Raw genomic sequence first — 26,763 nt, forward strand, 5'->3', positions numbered from 1 at the left:
AACACTTACTGACATATCTTAAAGGGTAGTTATAGTTCACCCAAAAATGAAAATTCTGTCATAATTTTCTCATCCTAATGTTGTTTTAAATCTGTATGAGTTTTTTTATTTCGATAAACACAAAAGAAAATATTTAGATAAATGATTGTAAGCATTGATCTCTATAGGAATACGTGTTGTGATAAATGATGAAGATTTTTTGATAAATGATGATAAGCACACAGTAGATGGTACTCATTGTATTCCTTAGTATTTGTTTTTCCTACTATGGAAGTAAATGATTACAATCAGCTGTGTACTTATCATCATTTATCAAAATATCTTATTTTGTGTTCATCAGAAAAATTAATTCATACAGATCTTTTTCTATACTTGCATCGCAAGTTAGTACCACACTTAACCAATAGGTGGTGCTATGTTCATTTTGTATTTTGTTTGGCTGGAAAACAAGGTGTGTTCTTCAGAAATGGAACAGAAAGAAGAACAACTGCTTAAAGCTGAACCCTAATTCTGTTTCACTCTCGTTTCTGTAAGCAACCATCAAGCTGTTTCCTTTTCGTGATTCATTTCGGTATTTTTGAAGAGGTGGTGTATGAGAATAGAAACATGTTTTGTTTTGTAAATGCTTTTAAATTATTTCACAGTTATTTTACTCCAGTAAAGATCATCTAAGTCTAATAAATAATTTATATGTGGTTTATGTTGTTAGCAGTGCGCGTGTTGCATCATAGGCTGGGAGTTGCAAGGCTTGGCAGGATAGATAAGATAAGAGACTTCCCGCGTGTGCACACCAACAAAAAAAAATTAGGATTGCAGCCATAATGCATTTAGCAACTTGCAATGCCTGTTTCATCCCTAAAGATCAAGAGCTTTTAAACTCAAAATCTCATTTTAACCACGGCTGCACTACTCCTGCATGTACAGTAAAAGAAGCACGCTTGAATATTTAAAAAAAGTTTAATGTGAACCAACTTTTATCAATTTGAGACTTGAGTTAATTTTATCTTTGGAAAATATCTCTATATATCACAAATAACAGCTATTTTAGAATCTAGTCATGTTTTAAAAACGATAGAGAACACCCATATGCAGATAAGTGACGTAGGCATAATTTAAATTTGAGCTTTCTGATGCCACTTTTCATTCAAACAGAGCCAAAAGTAAAGCTGAAAGTTTTTCCCCTGCTTCAGCTTTGAAAAGCAAGAACGAAACAACGAGGAAGTGAAAATGAAATTGACTTTCGCATGTCAGCCCGCAGCCAATCAACGGACCAGCGCGTGCCACTATGGCGAAGGCTCAACTCATGAGTATTAAATAAGTCCTGGTGACGCGTCCTAATTAATATTTAGTAGCCTCTTCTTCACTGCTTCAGCGATTGGCTCATAAATGCCGACTTCCGCCCACCCGCTTGCAGTTCAACCAATCAGTGCGCGAACGTCTCCTCACTATTAAATATTAAATAGCCACCCATTCGCAATAGTAGGATTCGTAAACACGCAGAGCGAGTGCACAGCACAGCCAAGCAGCACGCCCTCCAGATAGCGCAAACACACACACACACACACACGCGCGCGCACACACAGTCCGAGTGGGGATTTCCACCCAAGCGTTTGTTTCCTTCACTTGTTTTGCTTTCGATCTGAGGAGCGAAATCAAATCCATTTGACTTTTCCTTTTGTTATCGAGAACTACAAATTGTCAACACTCCAAAGACTCCTCGCGTTTATTCCCGGAGTGAAATCTGCACGCGTAGCAGGTAATAAATCGCATTTCCGCATTTATTTACGCGGCTCGTGTACTTTAAACATAAGTGGATATTTATGCTGTAGGCCACGCAGCAATGCAGGGGCGAATGTAAAATCGAAAGTCATGGTCTGTATGGATCCAATGGGAATCAAGGGACGTTTATTTTCACTTTTGAGTTGACTTGACAGCACTAAAACACACTTGTTTTGGGGGAGGCTGAACTCATCTGATTAGTTGTGATGATTGGGATACACTGGCCATCACAATGTAAATGCACAGTAGGTACTGGGTCACTGCTGAACTTCATGTGTTTCGTGTGTCATGGTGTGAACAGTTGCATATGGTTGTTGTTTTTGCTGTTAATGTGACATGTAGGCCTTTATAATATCAACATGTACTGTAGACGTGTCTCTTACATGATACCTTGAAAATTCAACTTTAGACTCCATAGTGTACTTGAATGAATATTTGTGTTTTTTTGTTTATGTATTTTTTGTTCTTATACTTTAATTTATAAACATGTTTCCCCTCGAGACACTCTTATTTTGTTTTAATATTACTGTAGTTACTGTACTAGTAAATGCCTTTCAGGTGATACTTTGAATATTGTCCTTTTAAATCCATAGGGAACTTGAATGAATGTTGAGTAATTTTTGTTTCAGTAATTTGCTTAGTTAGCATTGATTTAAAATAAAAAAATTTAAATAAAGAGTTTTATGCAAAAAAAGTGTCCAGCAGGCATTTGACAGACCTTCAATGTTGAAATATGGTTGAAATAATGTCAGTTACTGGTTTAACGTAGAAACAACGTTGATACAACAGTTAATTCTAAAAGTTTTCAAAAGGTTAACAAAATGCTTAAAAATCAACGTTGAAATATGGTTGAAATAATGTCAGTTCTTGTTTTAATGTAGAAACAACGTTGATACAACAGTAAATGCTAAACGTTTTCAAAAGGTTAACAAAAAGCTTAAAAATCAACATTAAAAAAATGTCAGTTGTTTGTTCAACGTTGATTCAATTTGCAAAATGGAAAGGTAATTCAACGTTGATTCAACCTTGTCCATGACGTTGATTCAACAGTTAATCAACGTTGAAATGCCAGCTGGGACGGTTGTCAGTGTGTATGTGCTGTGCTTTACGCCGATGTTGTGATTGCCTTTGTTTACTCTCATTTCCTAATGGACCCTAAACGTATTTGTCTGAGCTACAGACAAGTAATGTTAAGTTTGGGTTTTCATTGTGATAAACTATCAACCTTTTTATGAGCTAGAATTGGTTAATCTGTAACTAGTGAAATGGCAAGGACTCTTGATTTCTGTCATCAGGTATGATAGATGTTAAAGGTTTAACCACATATACTCATTCTTACTTAGATAAAACGTGTCTCTATCTCTCTCACGCAAACACAGACTTACTTCAAACATCATTTGCATATACTATGACATTCATAGGCTCCTTCACAGCTTTTGGTGTCATCTTATTTATTTTTTAGGAAGTAATTTTCATTTAATTGTGATTCAGTTGGTCTTCCCTAGTGGTTTGTTTGATAAAGTTAAATCTGCTCAATGTGTTTCCTGCGTTTACAGGAACAACCTGTTATGGACGAAACATAGCTGTCAAAATTTGACCTAATACAGATGTCTCTCTCTCTCTCTCTCTCTCTCTCTCTCTCTCTCTCTCTCTCTCTCTCTCTCTCTCTCTCTCTCTCTCTCTCTAGGCCACCATGCCAGTGGAGAGAATGCGTATGAGGCCGTGGTTGGAAGAGCAGATAAACTCTTGTCAAATACCAGGGCTTAAGTGGGTCAACAAGGTGTGTACGCTGTCCCTTACCGGGGTGATTTTTGTCTGATTACTGTACATGTGGTTAAAAACTTGTCTTAGCCATTAAAACTAATAGCTGACCTAATAGGATCCTCATTGGGTTATTTAAGTGTGTACACTAATATAACGCATTTTGGGTGTGTCCGGTTGTCATTTGCATGCTCTTTGCCTGCAGGAGAAGAAAATATTCCAGATTCCGTGGATGCATGCCGCACGTCACGGCTGGGATGTGGAGAAAGATGCCCCTCTCTTTCGAAACTGGGCCATACATACAGGTGACGTACAGACGCACACAATCGCATACCTTCTCAATGATAAGCAATAAAGCCTTTACATGTGAGTGGTTCCTGTTCATGCAATATTTGCAAATATGATGCTGGGATATTGTAGATGGTTACTATGGAGTTGCTATGTGGTTGCTATGGTGTTTTGAGTGGATGTTAGCATCATAGATAGTATAATAAAGGCTAGATGTGTTACGGCGGAGTCTCTAATGTCATCACCTGGCGGCCATCTTACCACAGGCAGCTCGCTCACTTGTAGCATTGAGTTTAATGGTGCAGGTACTTTTAAATGACCATAACTTGCTCAATTTTCTACCGATTTTCAAACGGGTTGGTTTCTTACAAACGTTATTAACGTGGCTATAATTCTGGATGCTTTAACATGATAAATGAAAATTATTTATTAAGTATGCAGTGTCATAGGTACATCTCTGATGTTTATAACAAATCAAACCATTTGAAAATCGGTAGAAAATTAAGCAAGTAGTGGTCATTTAAAAGTACATGTACCATTAAACGCAATGCTACGAGTGAGCGAGCGCCCTGTGGTAAGATGGCCGCCAAATGCGGACGTTCCACTCAATTGGCCAGCAGCGCGGGCGATACATCTAACCTTTATTATACATATCTATAGTTAGCATGCTGCTACAGTATACAGTTTTTCTAGATGGTTGCTAGGGGTTCTGTGGTGTTGCTAGGTGGTCACATACAGGCCCAAGTTGTTCGATATGGCACAGGTCTCGTCTTCAATGTAATCCTGTGGGATTTGCTCTATTTTCCACTTCCAGATTGAACTGTTTAACTGATTGTGATTGGGAAAGGATTTGCATTACTAATCTGAGAAGTCGTCATGACATACTGGATGTATGAGCAAAATTGCTTTAGCAAATACCACTTGTAATAGGAATGCAATTAGTAAAGGATGAATTAAATAGTAAATGTTTTCTTTCTTTTTTATTTTAGGAAAATATATGCCAGGTGACAAACCGGACCCCAAAACGTGGAAGGCAAACTTCCGGTGTGCGATGAACTCTCTGCCGGATATTGAGGAGGTGAAAGACAAAAGCATTAAAAAGGGAACAAATGCCTTCAGGGTGTACAAGATGCTCTCCGCATCTGAGAGACATTCGAAAAGAGGTCGGTCAATAATGCGCATCAATACAAACTCAGATTACATTACAGAGAGGAGCCTTCCTTTCATACTTTCATCTTCATCTTCTTAACATTGTAATACGCAGTGTAGAGTATACATAATAAAAGACCCTGTACGTGACCAAGTCACTGTACGTGAAGTCAATTTAAAATCAAAAGTATATAGTAATATTTTTTGCATTGTGAAAAAATTTATTCCTGTTTGCTTAAAATTCTAATTCTTATTGGCAAAACGTAATTGCATGTTATTTAAATTGCAAATATTTTATACATCATGGCATGGGTCTCCAACGTTGCTCCTGGAGGGCACCTGTCCTGCAACCCTAATCCAACACACCTGCCTCTAATTATTAGTAGGTTCAAATGTGTTTGAACTTAAATCTGCAGGTGCCATCCAGGAACAACGTGGAGACTTATGTTATATCATGGTAGTGTTTGTTGTGCTGATATGATGATTTGTGTTTTTTATATAAAATAACAATGTTACATTGACACGGATCTAAGAAGAATCCAATAAGAATTACAAAATAACTTTGTTGTAAAACCAAATCTGGATACATCTGGAGTGGAGTATTAAAAATATTTGGCGAAAACATGCTTACTTGCCATTAAAACATTTTTACAGTACAAAACGTTACAAAAATGTTCCTGTTTTTCATTCTTATTATTTAAAATAGAATTTTCTCTCATTTTTTATGTGCAAAATATCATCTGTCCTTGACAGTTTTATGATATGACACTGATGTAGATCTGTGTTTTTCCTCATAGGGAAAAAGAGGGCGATAGAAAAAGAAGAAAAGATCAAGGTAACCCAACACTTTTTTGCATGTAATTTGCTTTGTCAAAAATGCACTGGAAACAGATTATAGATCGATTGGTTGAGTAAAACAGCTGTGTGTATTTTTGTTACTGCAGACAGAGCGGACATGTCCTCCACCTTTGGGATGGGAAAACAGTAATGGCTCTTTACCCTGTAAAATCCCGGTCACAGTCAAGCAGGAGGCGGATTACTCCGGTACAGGTAGATCCTAAACTTCCTGCTCCACCCTTGCACACCTGTGCTCAGGTCATTTGAGTTTATTCTCCTGTAACCTGTTATTTACAAGCAGGACAATTCACAAAAGACTCTCACTCACTCCCCCCGCTCATTCACTTATTAAATTGTTTGTCTGATCATCCAGAATTCATCTGTTGTCATTTGTTAGTGACACAATCCAGGTGTAGCTTAAATTCGCTGACTGGAAAGTGATAACCAACTTAACAGATGTAGTTTTTCATTTCACATGCACAAAAGCATAATAGTAGCTAATCATTAAAATGACAAAACTACTAATAAAATAGTGTAAACATCATCAGCGTCTATAATGGGTCATACTGTCAGAAAGTGTCTCTTAAGATATTTAAGACGGTTTGAAAGGATGAATTGTGTTGAGATTATAAAAGAAGGCATGTAAATAGACAAGCAATTTCTATGTATTCTTCAGTTGCTTGTTTCGAATACCCAAAATGCTTTAGGCTTCCCGTACAATGGCCCATTTATATGTGTTTATTCTGCAGCTGCTCCTCCCATTCTAGTTTACATACATAACACACACACACATCGATTCACAGCTGTTTAACTTGTAGTTCAAACCGTTTATATGTTAAAGTTGAACTGAGGTGAACAGGAATCTAACCTTGCATGTTTTTAATGTAAACACGTCTTGCAAACATGCAAAATTATTACTCGACCTGTAGAATTGTTTTTATTTTAATGCCAGCTGCTGCGCTCATACGCATCCATTCGTTGTCTCAATAGCTTTGTCTGCATTATTAAAGAGCCTTTGTACGCACGCCCATCCTTAAATGAACGATTAGTTATATGCATGGAAGGTTAAAGCAAGTAACTGGTAAGTAAGTTGATCCGTTGTGAAAAAGCACTTGTCAGAATTTTTTTTTCAAAAACAGTCCCTAGCTGTATCTGGGGGAGTACCTTTGACATAAAGGTCCTGTACCGTTAAGGTGCATAGACGTATACATTTGGTACCGATATGAACCACTGAGGTATGAACTGTTTAGGTGCAATGGTGTGGTTTTTGAAAGGGTATAACCCTGGTGACAACTAAGGGACCTAAAAAAGGTTTTTTGGATGAATAATGAAAATGAATCCGATTCTTCAGGCTACCAAGTGATTTGGCTTTGTGACATGATGACAGTAAGCATTTCTCTCTTTAAATGCATGTTAAGTAGTGCAATAAAAATCTTATTATCTTTGAATTAATTTATTTTACTCAGTTTGTAGTAATACTAACAACAGGCACTTGATCTGGCACAGAAAACCCTGACAGTTAATCATATCCCAGCATGCTTTGTGAATGTTTCAAAGAGCATTCAGTGAAAATCTGACCTTTTGTACATGGTCAATGTCACAAATGTGTTTACTTTGGATTTAGTGACTTACTCTTGATTTCACGCCAGTTTACATTTTTCTTTTAGAAAGTTTTGCACACCAAATGTTTTTCAAGTACTAAAAGAGAAAAGCAGATTTGGTCACTGTGGTCTCAGAAATGTAGAGGAAGTTTTAGGATTTTGACTGCGATCAAACGGCTGTCTTTCGTTCTGTGAGGGACCTGTTTATCCGGCTTTACTTGACGTTGTTTGTTTTTTTTATGTCCTTGTAACTCTCTTTAAGCTTAGTAACGCTCTTGTTTGGGGTAAAAGGTGAGCTTACCCGGTGTTTGTTTTCTCAGCATTCATATGAGCTTGTGAAAACTGAACAAAATGGCAACATGATTCATTTACAAACAGCTGGTTAATTTGTGTTTAACCTTGTTTCTGGTCTATTGTTTGTATATGGAGTCACGGGATATGCAGGGTTTGAAGAGGGATTGTGTACAAGGTGGAAAATGACACAGAATCAAGTTCACTTCCCACTTTGCTCTTCATTAGTTCACTCTCTCTGTTCCTCTTCCTCAGATACTGATGGGCGGAGTCCTACGGACGACCACCTGATCATTAATGATCTGCCTGACGTCTGTCAGACCATCGAGGTGGTGACAGAAAATGAGGAGCAGACCGTGACATCCAGTGACCTTTATCCTTTACAGATCTCTCCTGTCTCCTCGTATGGAGGTTAGTTAACACACCTGATCATAGGCATCAGTTATCGGCCGTGGATACATTTCACATAAACTATAAAGGAATTTCACAGACAAAAGAAGCAAATTATATAGTTACATAAAAAAATTCACTTATTTTTAGGCAATAATTTTTTAGCATTTTGACATAATGTCACAACTAAGCACATTTCAACCAATATTGTCAGCCCAATAGTAATAGTTTAGTTAATTGCTAGCTTTGAAAAGTTAATAAAAAGTTAATAAACCCAATACAATGTAAATTTACACAAATATGTATACACTATGTAAAAAATATGTTGGTTCAACTTAAAATAGTAAGTTACATGGTTGCCTTAAACTTTTTAGTTACCGGTAGTATATAGACTTCTTCTCTGAGGGGTGCAAATTCAAAATATGTGTTCGGTGTGTCGTGTGTGTGGCACGTCATGTCAAAATATGTTTTCAGTGTGTTGTGTTTGTTGCTCTTTGACGTGTCATCTGTTGCTCGTCATGTCAAAATATGTGTTCGGCGTGTCATGTGTGTTGCTCGTCTTGTCAAAATATGTGTTCGCCATGTCGTGTGTGTTGCTCGTCTTGTCAAAATATGTGTTCGCCGTGTCATGTGTGTTGCTCGTCATGTCAAAATATGTGTTCGCCGTGTCGTGTGTTGCTCGTCATGTCAAAATATGTGTTCGCCGTGTCGTGTGTGTTGCTCGTCTTGTCAAAATATGTGTTCGCCGTGTCATGTGTGTTGCTCGTCATGTCAAAATATGTGTTCGCCGTGTCGTGTGTTGCTCGTCATGTCAAAATATGTGTTCGCCGTGTCGTGTGTTGCTCGTCATGTCAAAATATGTGTTCGTCGTGTCGTGTGTGTTGCTCGTCATGTCAAAATATGTGTTTGACGTGTCGTGTGTGTTGCTCATCATGTTAAAATATGTGTTTGACGTGTCGTGTGTTGCTCGTCATGTCAAAATATGTGTTGATCGCAGAGCCTGAAATTAACACCCGACCACGTGCCAAATGCGGGTGGATATTGCAATTTGCGGGTAACTAGCCACATTGGCAGGTAGCCAATGCGAATCAGTGATGCGCAGGTCAATTTATAAACAACCCGCTCCTGACTGACGTTTTCAACTAACCCACCTGCATTTGTTTAAAGTAGTTAATTGTCATCTTTAATTTCAAACGACCCGACCGACCGCGGCCAGAATATCATACAAATATTTTTGGATGACTCATAACCGCAACCGCTCATTTCTTATCAACCCGCGCATATCACTGATGCAAACTGAGTGATTCATTGAGAGGATGGGACTGCTGTTTCGCAACGTTCATGCATTCTCTGACTACATTTGGATGTGCGAGTAAGTATTAAACTGTTGAAGATGGGATGAGAATGCAATGCTGACACAGGCTACAGTATAATCACAGTTGCACAGATGTGTAGTGATGTGGCGGATCAGAACTCTTGATGTGTAAACCTTAGAGAGAGTTGTGCTACTGTGTCTTATACTGTAGTATATTAACATACATTTTGCGAATAGAGTAATGAAAAACAACGTGTGTGGGACGTTTATGTATGCAGTTTGTGCCCCCTCCGTCTCTGTGTGTGCGCGCGGGTTTAAGGGCACTAAATAGGGCATATCGGAGAGACGCGTTCCTAAAAGCATGCGTACATTTAAATCTTTCTGCTCTTGACAGGGCACATATAAACAAAATGATCTCAACAGTATTCTTTTTCTAATAAAACATTTCTTTATGTCTTAAGTGTATGTATAGAGTCAAAAACCAGTCTGTGTTTTCTTAAAGAGACAGTAACCTCAATTAACTGACTTAAGTCTGTGTCAGTAATGTTAATCAAACAACATAAGACAAAGAGAAAATCACTTTTGTAGCTCTAAAAAAATAATTATATGTAATTCATACAATAAAGACAGTGTTATCATTCACTATTCAGGCAAAAAAAAACTGGTCAGTAAAAAGTCACTGTGGCAGGTGGTCAAAAAAGTTAACTTCAGGCCCTGGTTGCTCGTCATGTCAAAATATGTGTTTGATGTGTAGTGTGTGTTGCTCGTCATGTCAAAATATGTGTTTGATGTGTCGTGTGTGTTGCTCGTCATGTCAAAATATGTGTTTGATGTGTAGTGTGTGTTGCTCGTCATGTCAAAATATGTGTTTGATGTGTCGTGTGTGTTGCTCGTCATGTCAAAATATGTGTTTGATGTGTTGTGTGTGTTGCTCGTCATGTCAAAATATGTGTTTGATGTGTCGTGTGTGTTGCTCGTCGTGTCAAAATATGTGTTTGATGTGTAGTGTGTGTTGCTCGTCGTGTCAAAATATGTGTTTGATGTGTCGTGTGTGTTGCTCGTCATGTCAAAATATGTGTTTGATGTGTAGTGTGTGTTGCTCGTCATGTCAAAATATGTGTTTGATGTGTCGTGTGTGTTGCTCGTCATGTCAAAATATGTGTTTGATGTGTTGTGTGTGTTGCTCGTCATGTCAAAATATGTGTTTGATGTGTCGTGTGTGTTGCTCGTCATGTCAAAATATGTGTTTGATGTGTAGTGTGTGTTGCTCGTCATGTCAAAATATGTGTTTGATGTGTCGTGTGTGTTGCTCGTCATGTCAAAATATGTGTTTGATGTGTCGTGTGTGTTGCTCGTCATGTCAAAATATGTGTTTGATGTGTCGTGTGTGTTGCTCGTCATGTCAAAATATGTGTTTGATGTGTTGTGTGTGTTGCTCGTCATGTCAAAATATGTGTTTGATGTGTCGTGTGTGTTGCTCGTCATGTCAAAATATGTGTTTGATGTGTAGTGTGTGTTGCTCGTCATGTCAAAATATGTGTTTGATGTGTCGTGTGTGTTGCTCGTCATGTCAAAATATGTGTTTGATGTGTCGTGTGTGTTGCTCGTCATGTCAAAATATGTGTTTGATGTGTCGTGTGTGTTGCTCGTCATGTCAAAATATGTGTTTGATGTGTAGTGTGTGTTGCTCGTCATGTCAAAATATGTGTTTGATGTGTCGTGTGTGTTGCTCGTCATGTCAAAATATGTGTTTGATGTGTCGTGTGTGTTGCTCGTCATGTCAAAATATGTGTTTGATGTGTCGTGTGTGTTGCTCGTCATGTCAAAATATGTGTTTGATGTGTAGTGTGTGTTGCTCGTCATGTCAAAATATGTGTTTGATGTGTCGTGTGTGTTGCTCGTCGTGTCAAAATATGTGTTTGATGTGTCGTGTGTGTTGCTCGTCATGTCAAAATATGTGTTTGATGTGTAGTGTGTGTTGCTCGTCATGTCAAAATATGTGTTTGATGTGTCGTGTGTGTTGCTCGTCATGTCAAAATATGTGTTTGATGTGTTGTGTGTGTTGCTCGTCATGTCAAAATATGTGTTTGATGTGTCGTGTGTGTTGCTCGTCATGTCAAAATATGTGTTTGATGTGTAGTGTGTGTTGCTCGTCATGTCAAAATATGTGTTTGATGTGTCGTGTGTGTTGCTCGTCATGTCAAAATATGTGTTTGATGTGTTGTGTGTGTTGCTCGTCATGTCAAAATATGTGTTTGATGTGTCGTGTGTGTTGCTTGTCATGTCAAAATATGTGTTTGATGTGTAGTGTGTGTTGCTCGTCATGTCAAAATATGTGCAGGGCTCAACGCAATTTTTTTTTATACTGGCCTGGTCGGGCCCCACTGGCCCCAATAAAAAACTGTCAGTGTCACATATTTAAAAAAGTAATTACTCAAAAGTCACATGTAATTGTATACATATACAACAGACATGTTCCTACGAAAAAAGGCTCCCAGCTTTCTGCATTACCTGTAAACTGACAGCAAATTGTGCAAAATATTGCACCGTTTCTTTCGTCGTGTTTTACCCAAAGTAAATGTCTGCTTCCAAGATGTTAAATAATATACATTAATGAAAATATATTGTAGTGACTGAGGGTTAAGCACTGGCCCGATCGGGCAAGTGACAATACTTTTTACTGGCCGGAACATCTATTACGCTTGCCCCGGGCCACCGGGCAGTCCTTTATGTTGAGCCCTGATGTGTTCCACGTGTTGTGTGTGTTGCTCGTCATGTCAAAATTTGTGTTCGGCATGTTGTGTTTGTTGCTCTTTGACGTGTCGTGTGTGTTGCTCGTCATGCTCGACATCTCTTCACTTTAACTACAGACACAGTTTTGGGTTTTGAGATTTAGTTTGGTTTTAAGAGGAACTTTCAAAGAGAGCAATGGTTCTCAAACTTTTTCAGCATGCAGCTCCCCTTGTCTCCAGTTCATCCCTTCATGGCCGCCTCAAAGAAAATTTATAACATAAAACATTTCAAAACTTAAAATTTGAATTAAACAAAACATATTAAATCATACAATCTATTGCTCTTGGTTAGTAGCCTTATTTTTCTGAGGTTTAATTACACAGAATTTATGATGAATTTATGTTTTTGTAAATGTCATTAATGTGGGGCCCCTCAGGGCCATCTCAGGGCCCCCCAGAGGGCCATGGCCCCCATTTGAGAACCACTGATTTGGAGGATAATGTTTGTAGATCTGATATTGTGTGCAACAGACTGACATCTGTGATCAACTGAGATCTGTGTAGGTTATGATGGTGTTCAATGTCCATCGGAGATGAGCTCTTACTAGCTGTACTGATCTCATAACTCGGCTCTGGTTAAAGTTAATGTGTAACATTACTCTCTCTCTTTTACATGCATGAATTTGTGTTCATAACTTTAAAGTGTATCTTCATAATTTTACAAGAGCATGTGCTTGTGCACTCACAACCATGAGATCTGTATAGGGTTGCTATGGTGTTGCTAAGTGGTTGCTAGGAAGTTACTTTCTGGACCATTAATGTAACAAAATATGTCATAACTATATTTTTTGCGATTTATAAAGAAAATGTCAATGCATTGTTTTTAGTGGTTGCTAGGGTGTTTGGTTGCTAGGTAATTGCAGGTCAAAACTGGGATACCCTCAAGTCTATGGGATATTTAACTCTTCTTTCTAAATCACATAATATGAGCTCTCATTCATGTCTGTAACAGTGAGGTTTCTTTAAATACGTCAGTTAAAGTTATAGTAAACTAACTTGCCCACGCAAACACAACTTGTTGTTGTCGTTTATGGCACAGGTCCACAGAGATACTCTGATAATATTATGAGTGATAATGAACAAGATTCAAGATAACATCCCAGCTAAAACATTTCCGCTTACAAGTGTTGTTGTGTCTCCGGTGTCCTGTCACTGGGAACTAGTTACAAACAAGAAATAAAAAAAACTCCTAGAAAATTGGATAAATACTAAATGATATCCTTTGGCTATGTCGGTTTTCTTTCTCTCTGCCGTTTGACTGCGTAGAAATGATCACTTTGACCTGAAAATCAGGAAGTAGCTTTACATTTCCTATGGGATCTTAAGACAGGAACCATTATTACAAGATTGTAAGCCAGGAACACTTTTTACGGGATCTTTAGTCAGGAACGTAGGATCGTATCCAAACTGATAGGTGGATACATACCGAATGTAAGTCTGTTTCTACATGGACGGGAATGTTGACTCATGTCCTGTTGTTCCGTCTATTCCAATCAACAACAGTCTGAGAAGTCCCTGAGGCTGTGAGCGTATGGTTTACGGCATGAAACGTGTTGCTCAAGTGTCAAATTATGGTAACACAAACACAATGGCAGGTTTACTCTTGGCAGTTATCATTTATATTGTCCAGGATCTCTGCAGCTGTCAGTATGAATTTCCTCATGTGAAATAGGAAACAGAAGCTGTAATTGTGAGGATAGCCCAGTTAGACATTCATTTAATCAGTTAAAGGGATTAGTGACCCCAAAATCATTTAAGTGATAGTTTTATCCGTATAGTGAAAGTCAATTGAATGAAAATCTTACTGTACATGAAGAAAGTGAGTAAATGATGACAAATCACACGCTATTGATCACAGGTTAAGAGTCACTTAATGTGTGTTGTTATTTTCAATAAACCCTTCAGAACTATGGAGACACAAAATTTGGGTATTATGTTGTGACAAAAATAAGGTTCCCACGGGTCCTTGAAATCCTTACAAGTTTGTGAACTGGGGGAAAAAATTCAAGGCCCTTGGAAGTTTTTGAAAAATATACATACATAGATACAGATCATTGAAAGTGCTTGAATCGATTTTAAGCAAGGAGTTTTCTGGAAAAAAATCCATATTATTCCCTGTGTAGTGTTTGATAATATCATAAAAATTCTAGACTTTTTAGCACACGTGCTAAATTGTTCACTTTAAATGCTTATATCTTCTGTATGCGAATGCTGATTCATACCAAAATGCTTTTGTTGCATAGTTGTGTTTGAGACATGAAAACGTCTCTGGTTACGTATGTAACTGTTGTTCACTGAGAAGGGAACGAGACGCTGCGTCTCTCATGCCATACTTCCTGTGTCCCTGTAACGCCGTCTTTGGCAATATTTCAGATAGCGATATACATTCTGGCTCCCACATCACCCTGTCTTTGTCGTCAAGCCTCATCATTGGTTGAATTTAATAAACACATTCAGACGCACTTACCCCTGGAGGCGTCCACAAAGTGTCACCGCAGTGACGCAGCGCGAGTTCCGTTGAAAGGAAACTGTTACAATGTATCTTAAAACTTGCGCTCACTTGAAATGTGTCCCCACATTTAGTTCTTGAATTTGAGGGTATTGGACCTGGAAAGTCCTTGAAAGGTCCTTGAATTTGAAGTTAACTAAGGTGTGGGAACCCTGAAAAACGTATATAGATATTGTATGGCTGCAACAAAATAAAATCGATAATGAAATTCGTTGTCAACTGTGTTGTCTGTGACATCACATGCTCCTGCACGATCATCGGACAGCACGGACACACATCTGCCAGCTTGTTTTCAAGCAAGGCGCCACTGCTCAGACCGCAGCGTTGCCAGGTCCTCTGCCTTTCGGTGGAGTTATGAATCAGGCTTCTTTTTAACCATTTCTTGATGTTTTTCTGCAGGATAGAGATTGAAGGATTTGGTTTATTAGTTGTTGATATTTGGGCTGTAAGTAGTCATTGGGTTGGTTTTGTTATGCGGATCTGGCATCCGTGACAGGACAGTGAGTAAGTGAAATTAAATTAAGCAAATATTTTAATCTGAAAAATAATCGCCCGATTAACCGATTACAAAATATTAATATCAATATATGTTGACATATTTTATCACTTTCAGTGTTGTCACCCTTTGCATAAAATGTGTAAAAATTTTTCTTATCAAGCCGCTTTTTTTGGTTTCACCCTAAGATGATTTTTTTAATAGTATTGAAAGAGTTCACATCTATTTTGGTCCCGTATTGACTGCTGTTTCTTCATTTTTAGTTCAAGTCATGCGTTTCAAAAACATGTTTTTTATACTGTATTTGTGACCCTGCTTGTGAAAACCCAGCTTTGTGATTTTCTGTTTTTCTTAAAGAACATTTTGTGAAAATCTAACCTTGATATCTATAATATTGACTGTGTAAGACCATCATCATAGATTAAAATTAAACTTTGATACTCATGATCTTATAATAAGATCATGAGACTTTAGCCTTGATTTTTTTACAGACACGGTCATATTTCTTCTGCATAGCTAATTGAAACATTCAGATCAAAAGGTTGTTGAGATCATAAAAACTTTTGAAACTTTTGACTAGTAGTATAATATTGAGCAATCATGGTTTTAATAGTCCAGCTTCTTTTATCTGATCTTTAACTTCAGTTCATCCACCCCAATGCTGTAACCTGTCGGACAGGAAATCCCGGATGAATCACTTAACTTTCTCTCTTTCTCTTCCAGCAGAGAGCGATACAGACAGCGTTCACAGTTATGAAGACTCTAAAGAGGTATGTGAACAACTCATCCAAAAATATTTTCTGAGAAAAAATAGAAGCCGCCTTTGTGGTTGGGCAGGTTCGAACAGAGATGAAGCCATTGTTGTCTCTTACAGATTTCAGTTACTGAGCCATTAAAGGTTAAAATTCACAAGAATGTTTTCAGATCTCTAAATCAGATATATTAAAATGTATGGATCTTTAATATTTTGTGCCGTTTTACTTCTGTAGCTCAGTTGGTAGAGCAAACATTAGCAACACAAAGGTCAGGAGTTTTATTCCCACATTATAACTTGACTCCTTTGACTGTAAGTCACTTTGAATAAAAGCAAATGCAAAAACGACATAATGACATGTGCTTGCATAACAATAATGAGAAGGATTTGTTGTGCTGCTTTGCTGTTATGATAATGAGAATTTAAAGTCAAAATGTGCTTAGTTGTTATAAAAATATTGCATTGCAAAAAATTAAAATGACTTGGAAAATATAATTTTAATGGGTGCATCAGAGACATAATCCATTTGTTTGTGAGGTTTAAGGACTGAGAGGAACTGGACTGTGTGGGGATGAAGTTTAGACGGTCTGCCACTACAGGGGCTAAATTTATCAAAGCTGTCAGCGTTTAGGAATATTTGCACAAGCTGTATGTAATACAACCACAGGCTGAAACGTGTCGACTATTTGAAGAAATGTACACACACTTTTGCTTTATGCACACCAGTGCTTTTTTATTGTGACTTCACACTGTTCAGCCGTGTTGCAGTAAAATATTCATGCAGGCGGCCAGGTGTGTAGATGTATTAAGCAAGATTTTAAACAAGGCCCGATACATGTCAACCTGTTCTATATTACCCCATAATCTATTTGACACTGTTTACAAGCAACTGGAAAAAAGTTGGTTCAACTTAAAAAAGTAAGTTACTTGGTTGCCTTAAAATTTTGAGGTAATTCAACTTAAAAATATTAGTTAACTCAAAACTTCTGACATCACAAGGGAGCCAAATTTCAATGAGCTATTTTTTTGGGTTGTTATTGGGTTGTTCATTTTCACATTTTCTAGATTGATAGAAGCACTGGCGACCCAATTATAGCACTTAAACATGGAAAAGTCAGATTTTCATGATTTGTCCCCTTTAAGTTGAACCACCAATTGTTTTACTATTTTTTTGCTTAATAATATGAGTTTACAAAAATTGTAACGTAACTTTTTTAAGTTAACAAATATTTTTAAATATATTTAACACAAAATTGAAAGGCAATCACGTAATACATCTTTTTTAAGTTGAACCAACAATTTTTTTATTTATATATTTGCTTAAAAATACGAGTTGACAATTTTTTTATAACTTAATTGGGTTAACTAATATTTTTAAGTTTAATTAACTCAAAATTGTAAGGCAACCACGTAATACATCTTTTTTTAAGTTGTAGCAACAATTTTTTTACTAGGGCTGTCAAAAGATTAATCGCATAGAAAATAAATGTTTTTGTATTATATGTGTGTGTGCACTGTGTTTAAATATTTTGTATATGTAAATACACACATGCATGTATATATTTAAGAAACATTTACATGTGTATATATCCTTTTAATTTAGATTTTAATATATATTTTAAATGATATATAAAAAAAAAATACATAAATAAAAAAATCTTACGTTTGTACATGTGTGTATTTATATGTACATAATTATTACAAACAATACACACACACACACACACACACACACAAATACATTATGCAAACACAAACTTTTATTTTGCATGCGACTAATCGCGATTAATCTTTGGATAGCCCTATCTTTTACTTAAAAATACAAGTTGATGAATTTTTTCGGGTAAACTAATATTTTTAAGTTAAATCAAATCTAAATTTTAATGCAACCACGTAATTTACTTTAAGTTGACCCAACAAGTTTATTTTTATTTTTTTACTTAAAAATACGAGTTGACAAAAATTTTTACATAACTTTTTTTGGGTTAACTAATATTTTTAAGTTGAATTAACTCAAAATTTAAGGCAACCAAGTAACTTGCATTTTGTATTCCTGCTGACGTATTTCCTGTTAAAACAGGAAGTTGGAAGGGTTTTCCCATTTTTAAATAATAAAAAATATATATTTTACTTACTTCTCCCTAATGCTAGTCATCGACGTGTAAGATCATAATTTAAATACAAATTCACATCCATAAGTAATTTGTTATCAGTATAGTTGGTTCAGTAGGTAATTCATATGAAATAAAGTTCAGTTTGGTTTATATGATGTCTTAAAAAAGCAAAGTCCACCTTTGTTTCATGTTTGTAAGATTGTGGATTTTCCCAGTTCTTATTTGTAAGCGTCTGTTTACACATGTGTGTTTCTGGGGAAATCGTAACTCGCAGACTTTGTCAACCCACCGCTTTCAGTTCCTGTAGCTCAAGTCTCTGATGCAAAACATGACGGGGAAAAAAAGAGAAAGAGCGCACAGTGACGTCTTCGATTCCGGAAAGTGCAGTGTGGCCTGTTGTGTTAAGACCCAATCTTTGATTCACCTGTTGAATTACCGACCGACGGCCGCTGATTAAAATGCCAATAAAATGGCTGGGAATTTTCCCACACATAATCAGCTAAAAGTAAACATTGCAGGGTAGGATGTTAACACAGTGCCAAAGCTGTGTGCGGATTATTGCTTTTTTAATTCAAGAGACTAAGAGCTCAAATTGCTTGATCTTGGTAGCATTTAGTTTTAAAAAGTGTTCAAATTGAAGTCTCATCTCTTATTTAAGATATCTCTCACATATACATTTATCCATTTAGCAAATGCGCTTATACAAAGTGCATTTTAGTGTATGTGTTTTGACCTTTATACAGTGTGACCTATGTTCTACCAAGTGAGCTACAGGGGCACACATCTAAAATTCAACATTAGTGTTTTCCCACATTTAAACATTTGGTTTTAGACATTCCTGCTCTAAATCTATAGCTTGTGCCCTCATGTTTGAGAGAAACTTTCATAGCATCAGGAAGTCAGAAACCCTGCAGTTTAGTGATAGTCTGACTGCTGCCATAATTCTGTCAGTATAAACAATAGAAGCTGTAAATATTGCTGGATTTATAATGCAGTTTGACGTGTAAGTTTAAACACAGCGGTGAGTATTTCAATAGTTACTAAAAGTAAAGCGCATGCAGTTTAGAGAGTCAGAGAGGAAATGCAACTGTGTGTTACAAACGTTTGTGCGACTGGGCCTCTGCTTTTGTGTGTATGAGAGTTTTTATGCGGTTACAAGTGTGTTTGCGTAATCATTTCGGTGATAGACAAAGAGTTTTGTTCCTTCCATGTAATCATAATTAAAACAGAAAAAGTGTGCGCTTCTGGCCTTAGATTTTAATTTATTATAATTGTGACTAATTGTCAAACAGTGTTGTCAATAAAAGTTTTGTCTAGGACAGATCCAGAGAAATTAAGCAAGCAGGATATAGTATTTATATTGGGGTTTAAAGAAAAAATATGCATTAACTTTCTATATTATGTGGTATTTGATATTTTTTCCCCGGTGCGGGATCGGTTGCTTGCTTGGAAGTAGTAAAATCAATTTCAACTATATTAAAATATACAGAATATTTGAAGAGTTTGGATTCAAAACGAGATAACTTGTGTTTTATTGTGCTAGTTAGCTGTATTTTTTTTAGTTATAAAGGCTTAAATCAAAACAAACCAACTGCAGTTTGATTTATATTTATTGAAATGAACAACTAAAAAACTGAGTTTTTGCTCATTTTGCGACCAAACTTTTAATTTCATTTGGTTAATAAAAACATGCATGTTTGTTTCGCATTTTTTTCTGATCATCCACATCAAAAAAAAATGTGGGGGTATTTTTAACCAAGCATTGGGTCAGCCACCGGGTTAAATGAACCTAAACTCTAAAAAGGGATGTGTTAAAACAACACAGTCTGTTTATGCTAAACACAAACAATGCGTTTAGCATTAACCGTTGTTGTAATGTTATATCAAAGTTTAACAAACAACTGACATTATTTCAACCAAATTTCAACTTTGAAGTCAGTCGGGCGCCAGCTGGGTTTAGTATGATCTGCTTTAGGGATGGGGCTGCATTATTGTTTTTTGTAATAATTGTACATTTTTCCAAGATTCACATTGTATAAATTCATATGAATTTGCCACCTGATAAATAGTTACAAATTCCTGTAAAATGACACACAATGTGTTAAATAGCATAACATTAAAAATGTGGTATAAATAAACACATCCTTTTTTAGAGTGTAGAAAATATTTATATTCATTTAAAACAGCCCAACATTTTGGGTTGAAACAACCAACATAGGTAAATTGCAACCCAACAGGTTGGGTTTGTCACTTTTTAAACCAACGCTGGGTTGAAAATTATCTTTGCGGTCTGCATTGACCTAAAACTTTCACTTTATATAACTTGGAGATGGCAAAAAACATTTGGTTATTGCAAACATCCTGATATGCAAACTGTGGTATTCCAATATATTGTGTATTCCACTTCACTGCAAAAAATGATTTTCAAGAAAAAACAATCCTTAGTATTTTTGTCTTGTTTTCAGTAAAATATCAAAAAATTCTTCAATCAAGATGCCTTTTTGATGAGCAAAAAGACCCAATAAAATAAGTCTAGTTTTTAAACCAAAAATATCAAATTTAAGTGATTTTGTGCATAAAAAGCAAAAAATCTGCCAATGGGGTAAGCAAAAAAATCTTGAACATTTTTATTAAACACTAAATTGAAGAAAAATTTGCTTACCCCATTTTTGCTTGTTTTATGCACAAAATCACTTAAATTTGATATTTTTGGTCTAAAAACTAGACTTATTTTCTTAGGTCATCAAAATACATCTTGATTTAAGAATTTTGTGATATTTCTACTAAAAACAAGACAAAAATACTAAGTAAGAAAGTGATTTTTTTTGCAGTGTAGACCTTAAATGGTGCTCTTTTTGAAGCACATGAGTTGCATGTTGCTTTGGATTTTAAAGGAGACATATCATAAAAACTTTTTCCATGTTTAAGTGCTATAATTGGGTCCCAGTGCTTTTATCAAACTAGAAAATGTGAAAAAGATCCACCCAGTAACTTAGTTTTGGTAAACCATTTTTACAAGCAAAATGTGGCTCCCTTTGTGATGTCAGATGGGGATCTTATTATAATAATACCGCCCCTTAATCAGCACTATCCATCCACAGCACTGCCATTTAGTGCAGAGATCAGCTCATATGCATTTTAAATGGATAATTTTTGCTCACACCTACCAAGTGTCACTTTTAACATGTTATAATAAATGATCTGTGAAGTATTTTGAGTTAAACTTCATGTACGTACTCTGGGGACACCAAAAATTTATTTGACATCTTAAAAAAGTCATGTGAAATGTCCCCTTTATATGTCATTATGGTCAGATCGCTCTCATTTTTTATTCAACCATCTAATGTGTTACTTTGCTCTGTCCTGCAGCAAGTTCAGGCGTATCTGTTTGCAAATGAAGACAAGAAACCTCTGATGATGAGTTTGCCTGGCATGTCCTCTTTCATCTCCCCTGACAAGCCCAACTTCAAGATAACCACTGTTCAAGAGCAAGTGCCTTCTTCTCTACACGCCCCCTTCCCTACTGGACCTCACTGGAACATCTTGAACTCCTCTTTCCCTTCGCCCCACACGCCCGGACCGTCCGCCGTCCAGCCGCCCGTTCACGAGAAACGCGCCAGTGTGATCATGAAAACCTCAGACGTGTCCAAATCCTCGGTCAAGAGCTGCTGATGATGTCTGGATGATAGCTGGACCCGACCGAGGTGCGAACACGCGCAGAACACTATTGTAGCCTTTGAGATAGGACCTAAAAGAGCTCACAGGACAACATTGCCTTAAAGGACTTTCTCTGGACCGTCCGAGCTCGTCAGTAAGTGACGCGTGAGCTTAAATTCAGGGAGATTTGAAGCGCAGTGATGTGAAACCGTAAGTTGCTGTAGTGTCTAGATCGCAAGCCATTGTGAATGTGTATATAGAGGGGTCATGACCTAATTGCCTTTAGCCACCTGAGCACCTTATGGAAAAGCATTGGCTGTGATAATCAATGACTATAGTAGTTTGTGATGGAGGGGAAATAGCTTTAGGAGCTTTTATGTAGCTCCAGCAAATCCAGAAAAAATGATGCACATAGATGGCACTTAATGGCATAATCTTAACTTATCCTCATACGTTTATCACGAGCCAATATATTTTTATACTTTAGGGATCTTTATACAATGGATAATGTATGATACAAATGCCATTTTATGTAATTAAAAATAAATAAATTTAGTGTAAATTTGTGGTTTTTATGAAAAAACAAAGCACTTCTTTTTATGTTTTTTTTTTTTAAAGTAGGGTAGAAGATTTTATGCGTCTCTTTCTACTGTATATGTGAACACAATGATATATGTATATGTTTTGTGTGTATATGTCTAAATGTTGGGTATGTGAGCCCCAGATAATGTGCGTATATACGTAAAGATATACACACAAGGGCTTTTAATTCTGTGGATCACAGAAAGTTTCATGAGAGATTTCCTCAAGATTGTGGTGTGATAATCATGTTATCATAAAAATAAATGGAAACTCTGCTGAAGTAAGATTACCGTGTGCACGCCTGAAGATTCACACTTTTTTTCTGAACATTAGGGCTGTTTTTGGCCTGTTTAGAAGCATTTATCTGTTTCTTATGAATTTGTCTGGGCATTTAAAGGTGCAGTGTGTAGATTTTAAGCGGCATCTACTGGTGAGGTTGCGAATTGCACCCCTCCCTCTCGAAGCACATAGAGAAGCTACGGTAGCCTTCAAAGGACAAACATGTTATTGTCTGGGACAACGTAGTGGCAAATACGTTCTTTATAACAGTTTGTCTGTTTACACTTTAAAAAAATGAATTTCAAGAAAAAAAATTCTTAGCAGTATTTTTGTCTTGTTTTCAGTAAAAATAATAAAAAAAATCTTAAATTAAGATGTTTTTCTTGTTGAGCAAAACGCCCCCAGAAAAAAGTCTAGTTTTTAGACCAAAAATATCAAATTTAAGTGATTTTGTGCATAAAACAAGCAAAAAATCTGCCAATAAGGGGAAGCAAATTTTTCTTGAATTTAGTGTTTAAGAAAAAGGTTCAAGAAATTTTTCTTTCCCCATTTGCAGATTTTTTTGCTTTTTTTTATGCACAAAATCACTTAAATTTAATAGTTTTGGTCTAAAAACTAGACTTATTTTCTTGGGTCGTTTTGCCAATGGGGTAAGCAAATTTTTCTTGAATTTAGTGTTTAAGAAAAATGTTCAAGATTTTTTTTCTTTCCCCATTTGCAGATTTTATTTGCTTGTTTTATGCACAAAATCACTTAAATTTGATATTTTTGGTCTAAAAACTAGACTTATTTTCTTGGGTCGTTTGCTCATCAAGAAAAAAACATCTTAATGTAAGATTTTTTTGTTATTTTTACTGAATTAAAGACAAAAATACTAAGAATTTTTTTCTTGAATATCATTTTTTGGAGTGTAGTCCATAAAGGGACCTGTGGCGTATATAGATAAATACAGCTTATCTTGAGGTAATAAAAACAATACAGTTCATTATGTAAGGTCTTTATACATCACTGCAAACATAGTTATCTATTATATTGCATTGCTGTCAAAAGATCCTTCCAAAATATACACACTGAACCTTTAAATCAGCTCTGATAACCACAAACTCTTGCCGCCAAGTTAATTTCCAAAAAATAATCCAACAAATCTGTCACATAAATAACATTTTGGCAGTACAGCTTCATTTTCAATGATGTGAACGTCAATGCCAACATCCAGGAAGATGTTAACAACATTAAGATGGGTGATAATGATATTTGTAATCTGTCAGAGATAGCCTACAGTATTGCATAAGCATTGGCTGGCATCTGCTTAGTGAGTTCACGCTTGATTTGTGTACCTGCTTCTTAAAGGGACACTTCACCCATTTGCATTAAGCTTTGTATAGTTAGAACCCCAGTCATGTTTTTGAATGGTCGTGCATGATTTCCTCAGTTGCCGCTGAGAGAGGAGAAATACAGATTTCAGTGAGTGCGTTTACATGCACAGAATAAGCGGATAACTATCAAAAATCTGCTTATTATAGAAAACTGTTTTCATGCGTTTACATGTAAATCAATAAACCGGCTATGCAGACAACTGCGTTTACATGGGACTTGGAGAATTATCAGTTGTCTCGCAGGCAGTGACGTCACCACCACCTATAGTACATAATAGTGGATCAAAAAGCCAACGGCATATCTGTCTTAAGCTGTACTGTTGTATCTCTCCTCGTGTCTGCAGAACCTGTAAATGTAACATGAGCTTCTATTTTCACAGTTTCTCTGCCAACTGCTTTAGTCGAGCGGAGACTTTTATGCGTTACCTTGCGCTTACTTCCACGTGTGACGTTTATCTTTCATACGCGGAGACATGCGCACATGGACAAAACCGTGAGAAAGCTGGTTACCGTGTTTACATGCCACGCGAAATCGGCATAATGAGCAAAAAACTACCTGTGCCGATCGGTTTTTGCTTACGCCGTTTAGGGGCTTTCCCCGATTAAAGAAAACCGCTTTACGCGTTTACATGACCCCACGTGTTATCAGTTTATTAAGCATAATCGACGTAAGACTGTGCATGTAAACGCACTCAGTGTTGCACTTCCTTCTTTCAATGATGTAAAAATCATCATTTTGCATCATTGAAAGAAGGAAGTGCTATATCTTTGTTGAGGGGGTGAGACTACAAACACCCCTTTTCTTGGTCAAATAGGCACCAAATTCGAAATGTATGTTAAATTTCAACTACAAATATGACACACTTTCAATAAAGATGAATGTTTCTACGGGTGAAATGCTCCTTTAACTCTCATAAAAACTCATGCATGTTTATCTGAACTCATGAATCACTGTTGAAATCATCAGCTGCAAACACTTTAACTAAAGTAAATCTGTCTACAGCTTGTGGTACAATCAGACATTACGTTGTACTGGACACCCAAACATTGAGGACACCCCCATAGACTCGTAATATAGTTTCATTTAAATCTTTATATTTTGTTTACCTTTCTCCAAGCAAGATCATTCACGAAAACACAAAGACCCCTACATGGTCATATGATGTAATAATTATGTGTGGTGTTTTTAATGTAGTGTGTGTTTGTCCTGGAAAATCATACGCTGTTGAGAACAAATGTAATTTTTGACTTTGTGAGGAAATGTTTTGCTCTCAATAAGAAAAACAGCTTAGAAATAAAACTTAATGATGTTTATTTTAATAAAAAAATGCAGAAGTTTTCTGTCAGGGTTGGGTTTATGGGTTAGGGCAAGGACACGGAATATGGAAAATCCCCTTACAACATGGCAACGTGTGTGTCTGTCTGTTGTTTTTCTGTGTGTGTCTGTGTTTTTCTGTGTCTGCGTGCGTGCATGTATGTGCGTGTGTAGGGGTTTGTTTGTCTTTTGGTTTCAGTTGCTATTCTAAATCTTAATGACACCTGCCTCACTATGACAACCAGAGAGCAGATATATGACCAGCGTGTGATAGGATGACGCATCCTTAAGTTAATTGACAACAAATTTCCATTCAATTCATGCATTTAAATACAATTTAAATTAAGAGCTAGTAAATAGTTTACCAAATTGTAATTTGAAATTTGAGTTTAAAAAGTAAAATTAAAATATAAGTGTTGTTGTTTTGAGAACAAAAATCAAAAAATAAATATGTATAGCTTTCAAATTTGTGATGCTTATTAATGATCACTTATTAAGTAATTCTAATTCAAAGTATTTAAATATTTTGTGTCAATATCTTCACATTATCCCAAAACAATGTGATGGAGAGTTTGTTGTGCTGTACATCATTATTAAAATCTAAGTTAGTAAGAAACATCAGCTGAGAAGAATGGATACAAAAGGTACAAAAGCTGTCACTGGGGTGGTACCCTTTCAAAAAGTACACCTAAAGAGTGCATATTAGTACCTCAAAGGTACCTCAACACTATACATTTGTAAATGATACAGACTAGTAAAGGGTACCATCCCACTGAAAGCTTTTGGGCATTTTTTCTGCCAGTGTAGGTATCGGAATAACAGGAACAATGAATGCTGTCATTATTTATGTTTGTTTCCTTGTGTTTCTTTTCAGTTAATAACATCATTTAAATGTTTAAACATCAATCCAGTGTGACTCAACTCCATCTAATGAATAAAAGGGAGTGAGTTTTTACATTCTGATTTTGCCCAACCCTGCCATTTGGACCAGAAATGTGTCCATCAAGATTCTTCTCATGTTTGTATCTTTCTGTTTAACCTCTTAATCAGGATCTGCCTGCTTGACAAAACATAAAACCAACCGAAATCTTTTCCTTTCTTTATCTGATGTACAATGATGTCTTTTGCACTCATAACCACAAATAACTTTTTTTTTGTACTTATTTTTATGTAAATAAATTTGCATTGTTACAGAGTGAGCTTAACTGCAGAATAGTTTTTTTTCTGGATTTGTTGGCAACTTCTTTTGTCTATATTATGTTGCTATAAAAACCATAGTGGCTTAAAATTGGTGTTACAGCACAACCTAGTGGAGGAGTGAAGAATTCATTTAAACAACATTTTCCTGGCCTGTTTTAAAAGCTTTTTAACACAAGAGGTCAATAAAGAGCAGATCATGGTCACAACACACAGGCCAAACTTTTAATAGGCTGAACACAACAGTTTATTTTTATATGATGCTATAAATATGTTCAATA

The 26,763-nt window shown here is 36.3% G+C and overlaps 1 protein-coding gene across 5 annotated transcripts; it reads left to right on the plus strand.

The window, feature by feature from the left end:
* Window positions 1-1,530: 1,530 nt before the first annotated feature.
* Window positions 1,531-22,265, plus strand: irf2b (interferon regulatory factor 2b). 5 transcript variants are annotated; one of them, XM_065242200.2, is made up of 9 exons: window positions 1,531-1,756; window positions 3,467-3,559; window positions 3,746-3,845; window positions 4,818-4,991; window positions 5,775-5,812; window positions 5,922-6,027; window positions 7,962-8,117; window positions 15,932-15,978; window positions 21,446-22,265. In XM_065242200.2, exons 2-9 carry the CDS (start codon window positions 3,473-3,475, stop codon window positions 21,746-21,748), a joined length of 1,011 nt encoding a protein of 336 aa, XP_065098272.1. In that variant the 5' UTR covers window positions 1,531-1,756; window positions 3,467-3,472; the 3' UTR covers window positions 21,749-22,265. The 5 variants fall into 5 exon arrangements, with proteins under 5 accessions (XP_065098272.1, XP_065098271.1, XP_065098273.1 ...); XM_065242199.2 differs by lacking the exon at window positions 1,531-1,756 and adding an exon at window positions 1,806-2,024 and having other exon boundaries at window positions 15,935-15,978; XM_065242201.2 differs by lacking the exon at window positions 1,531-1,756 and adding an exon at window positions 1,811-2,028.
* Window positions 22,266-26,763: the final 4,498 nt, after the last annotated feature.

This window comes from Paramisgurnus dabryanus, chromosome 16 (genome assembly GCF_030506205.2).
Source record: "Paramisgurnus dabryanus chromosome 16, PD_genome_1.1, whole genome shotgun sequence".
Lineage (NCBI taxonomy): Eukaryota > Metazoa > Chordata > Actinopteri > Cypriniformes > Cobitidae > Paramisgurnus > Paramisgurnus dabryanus.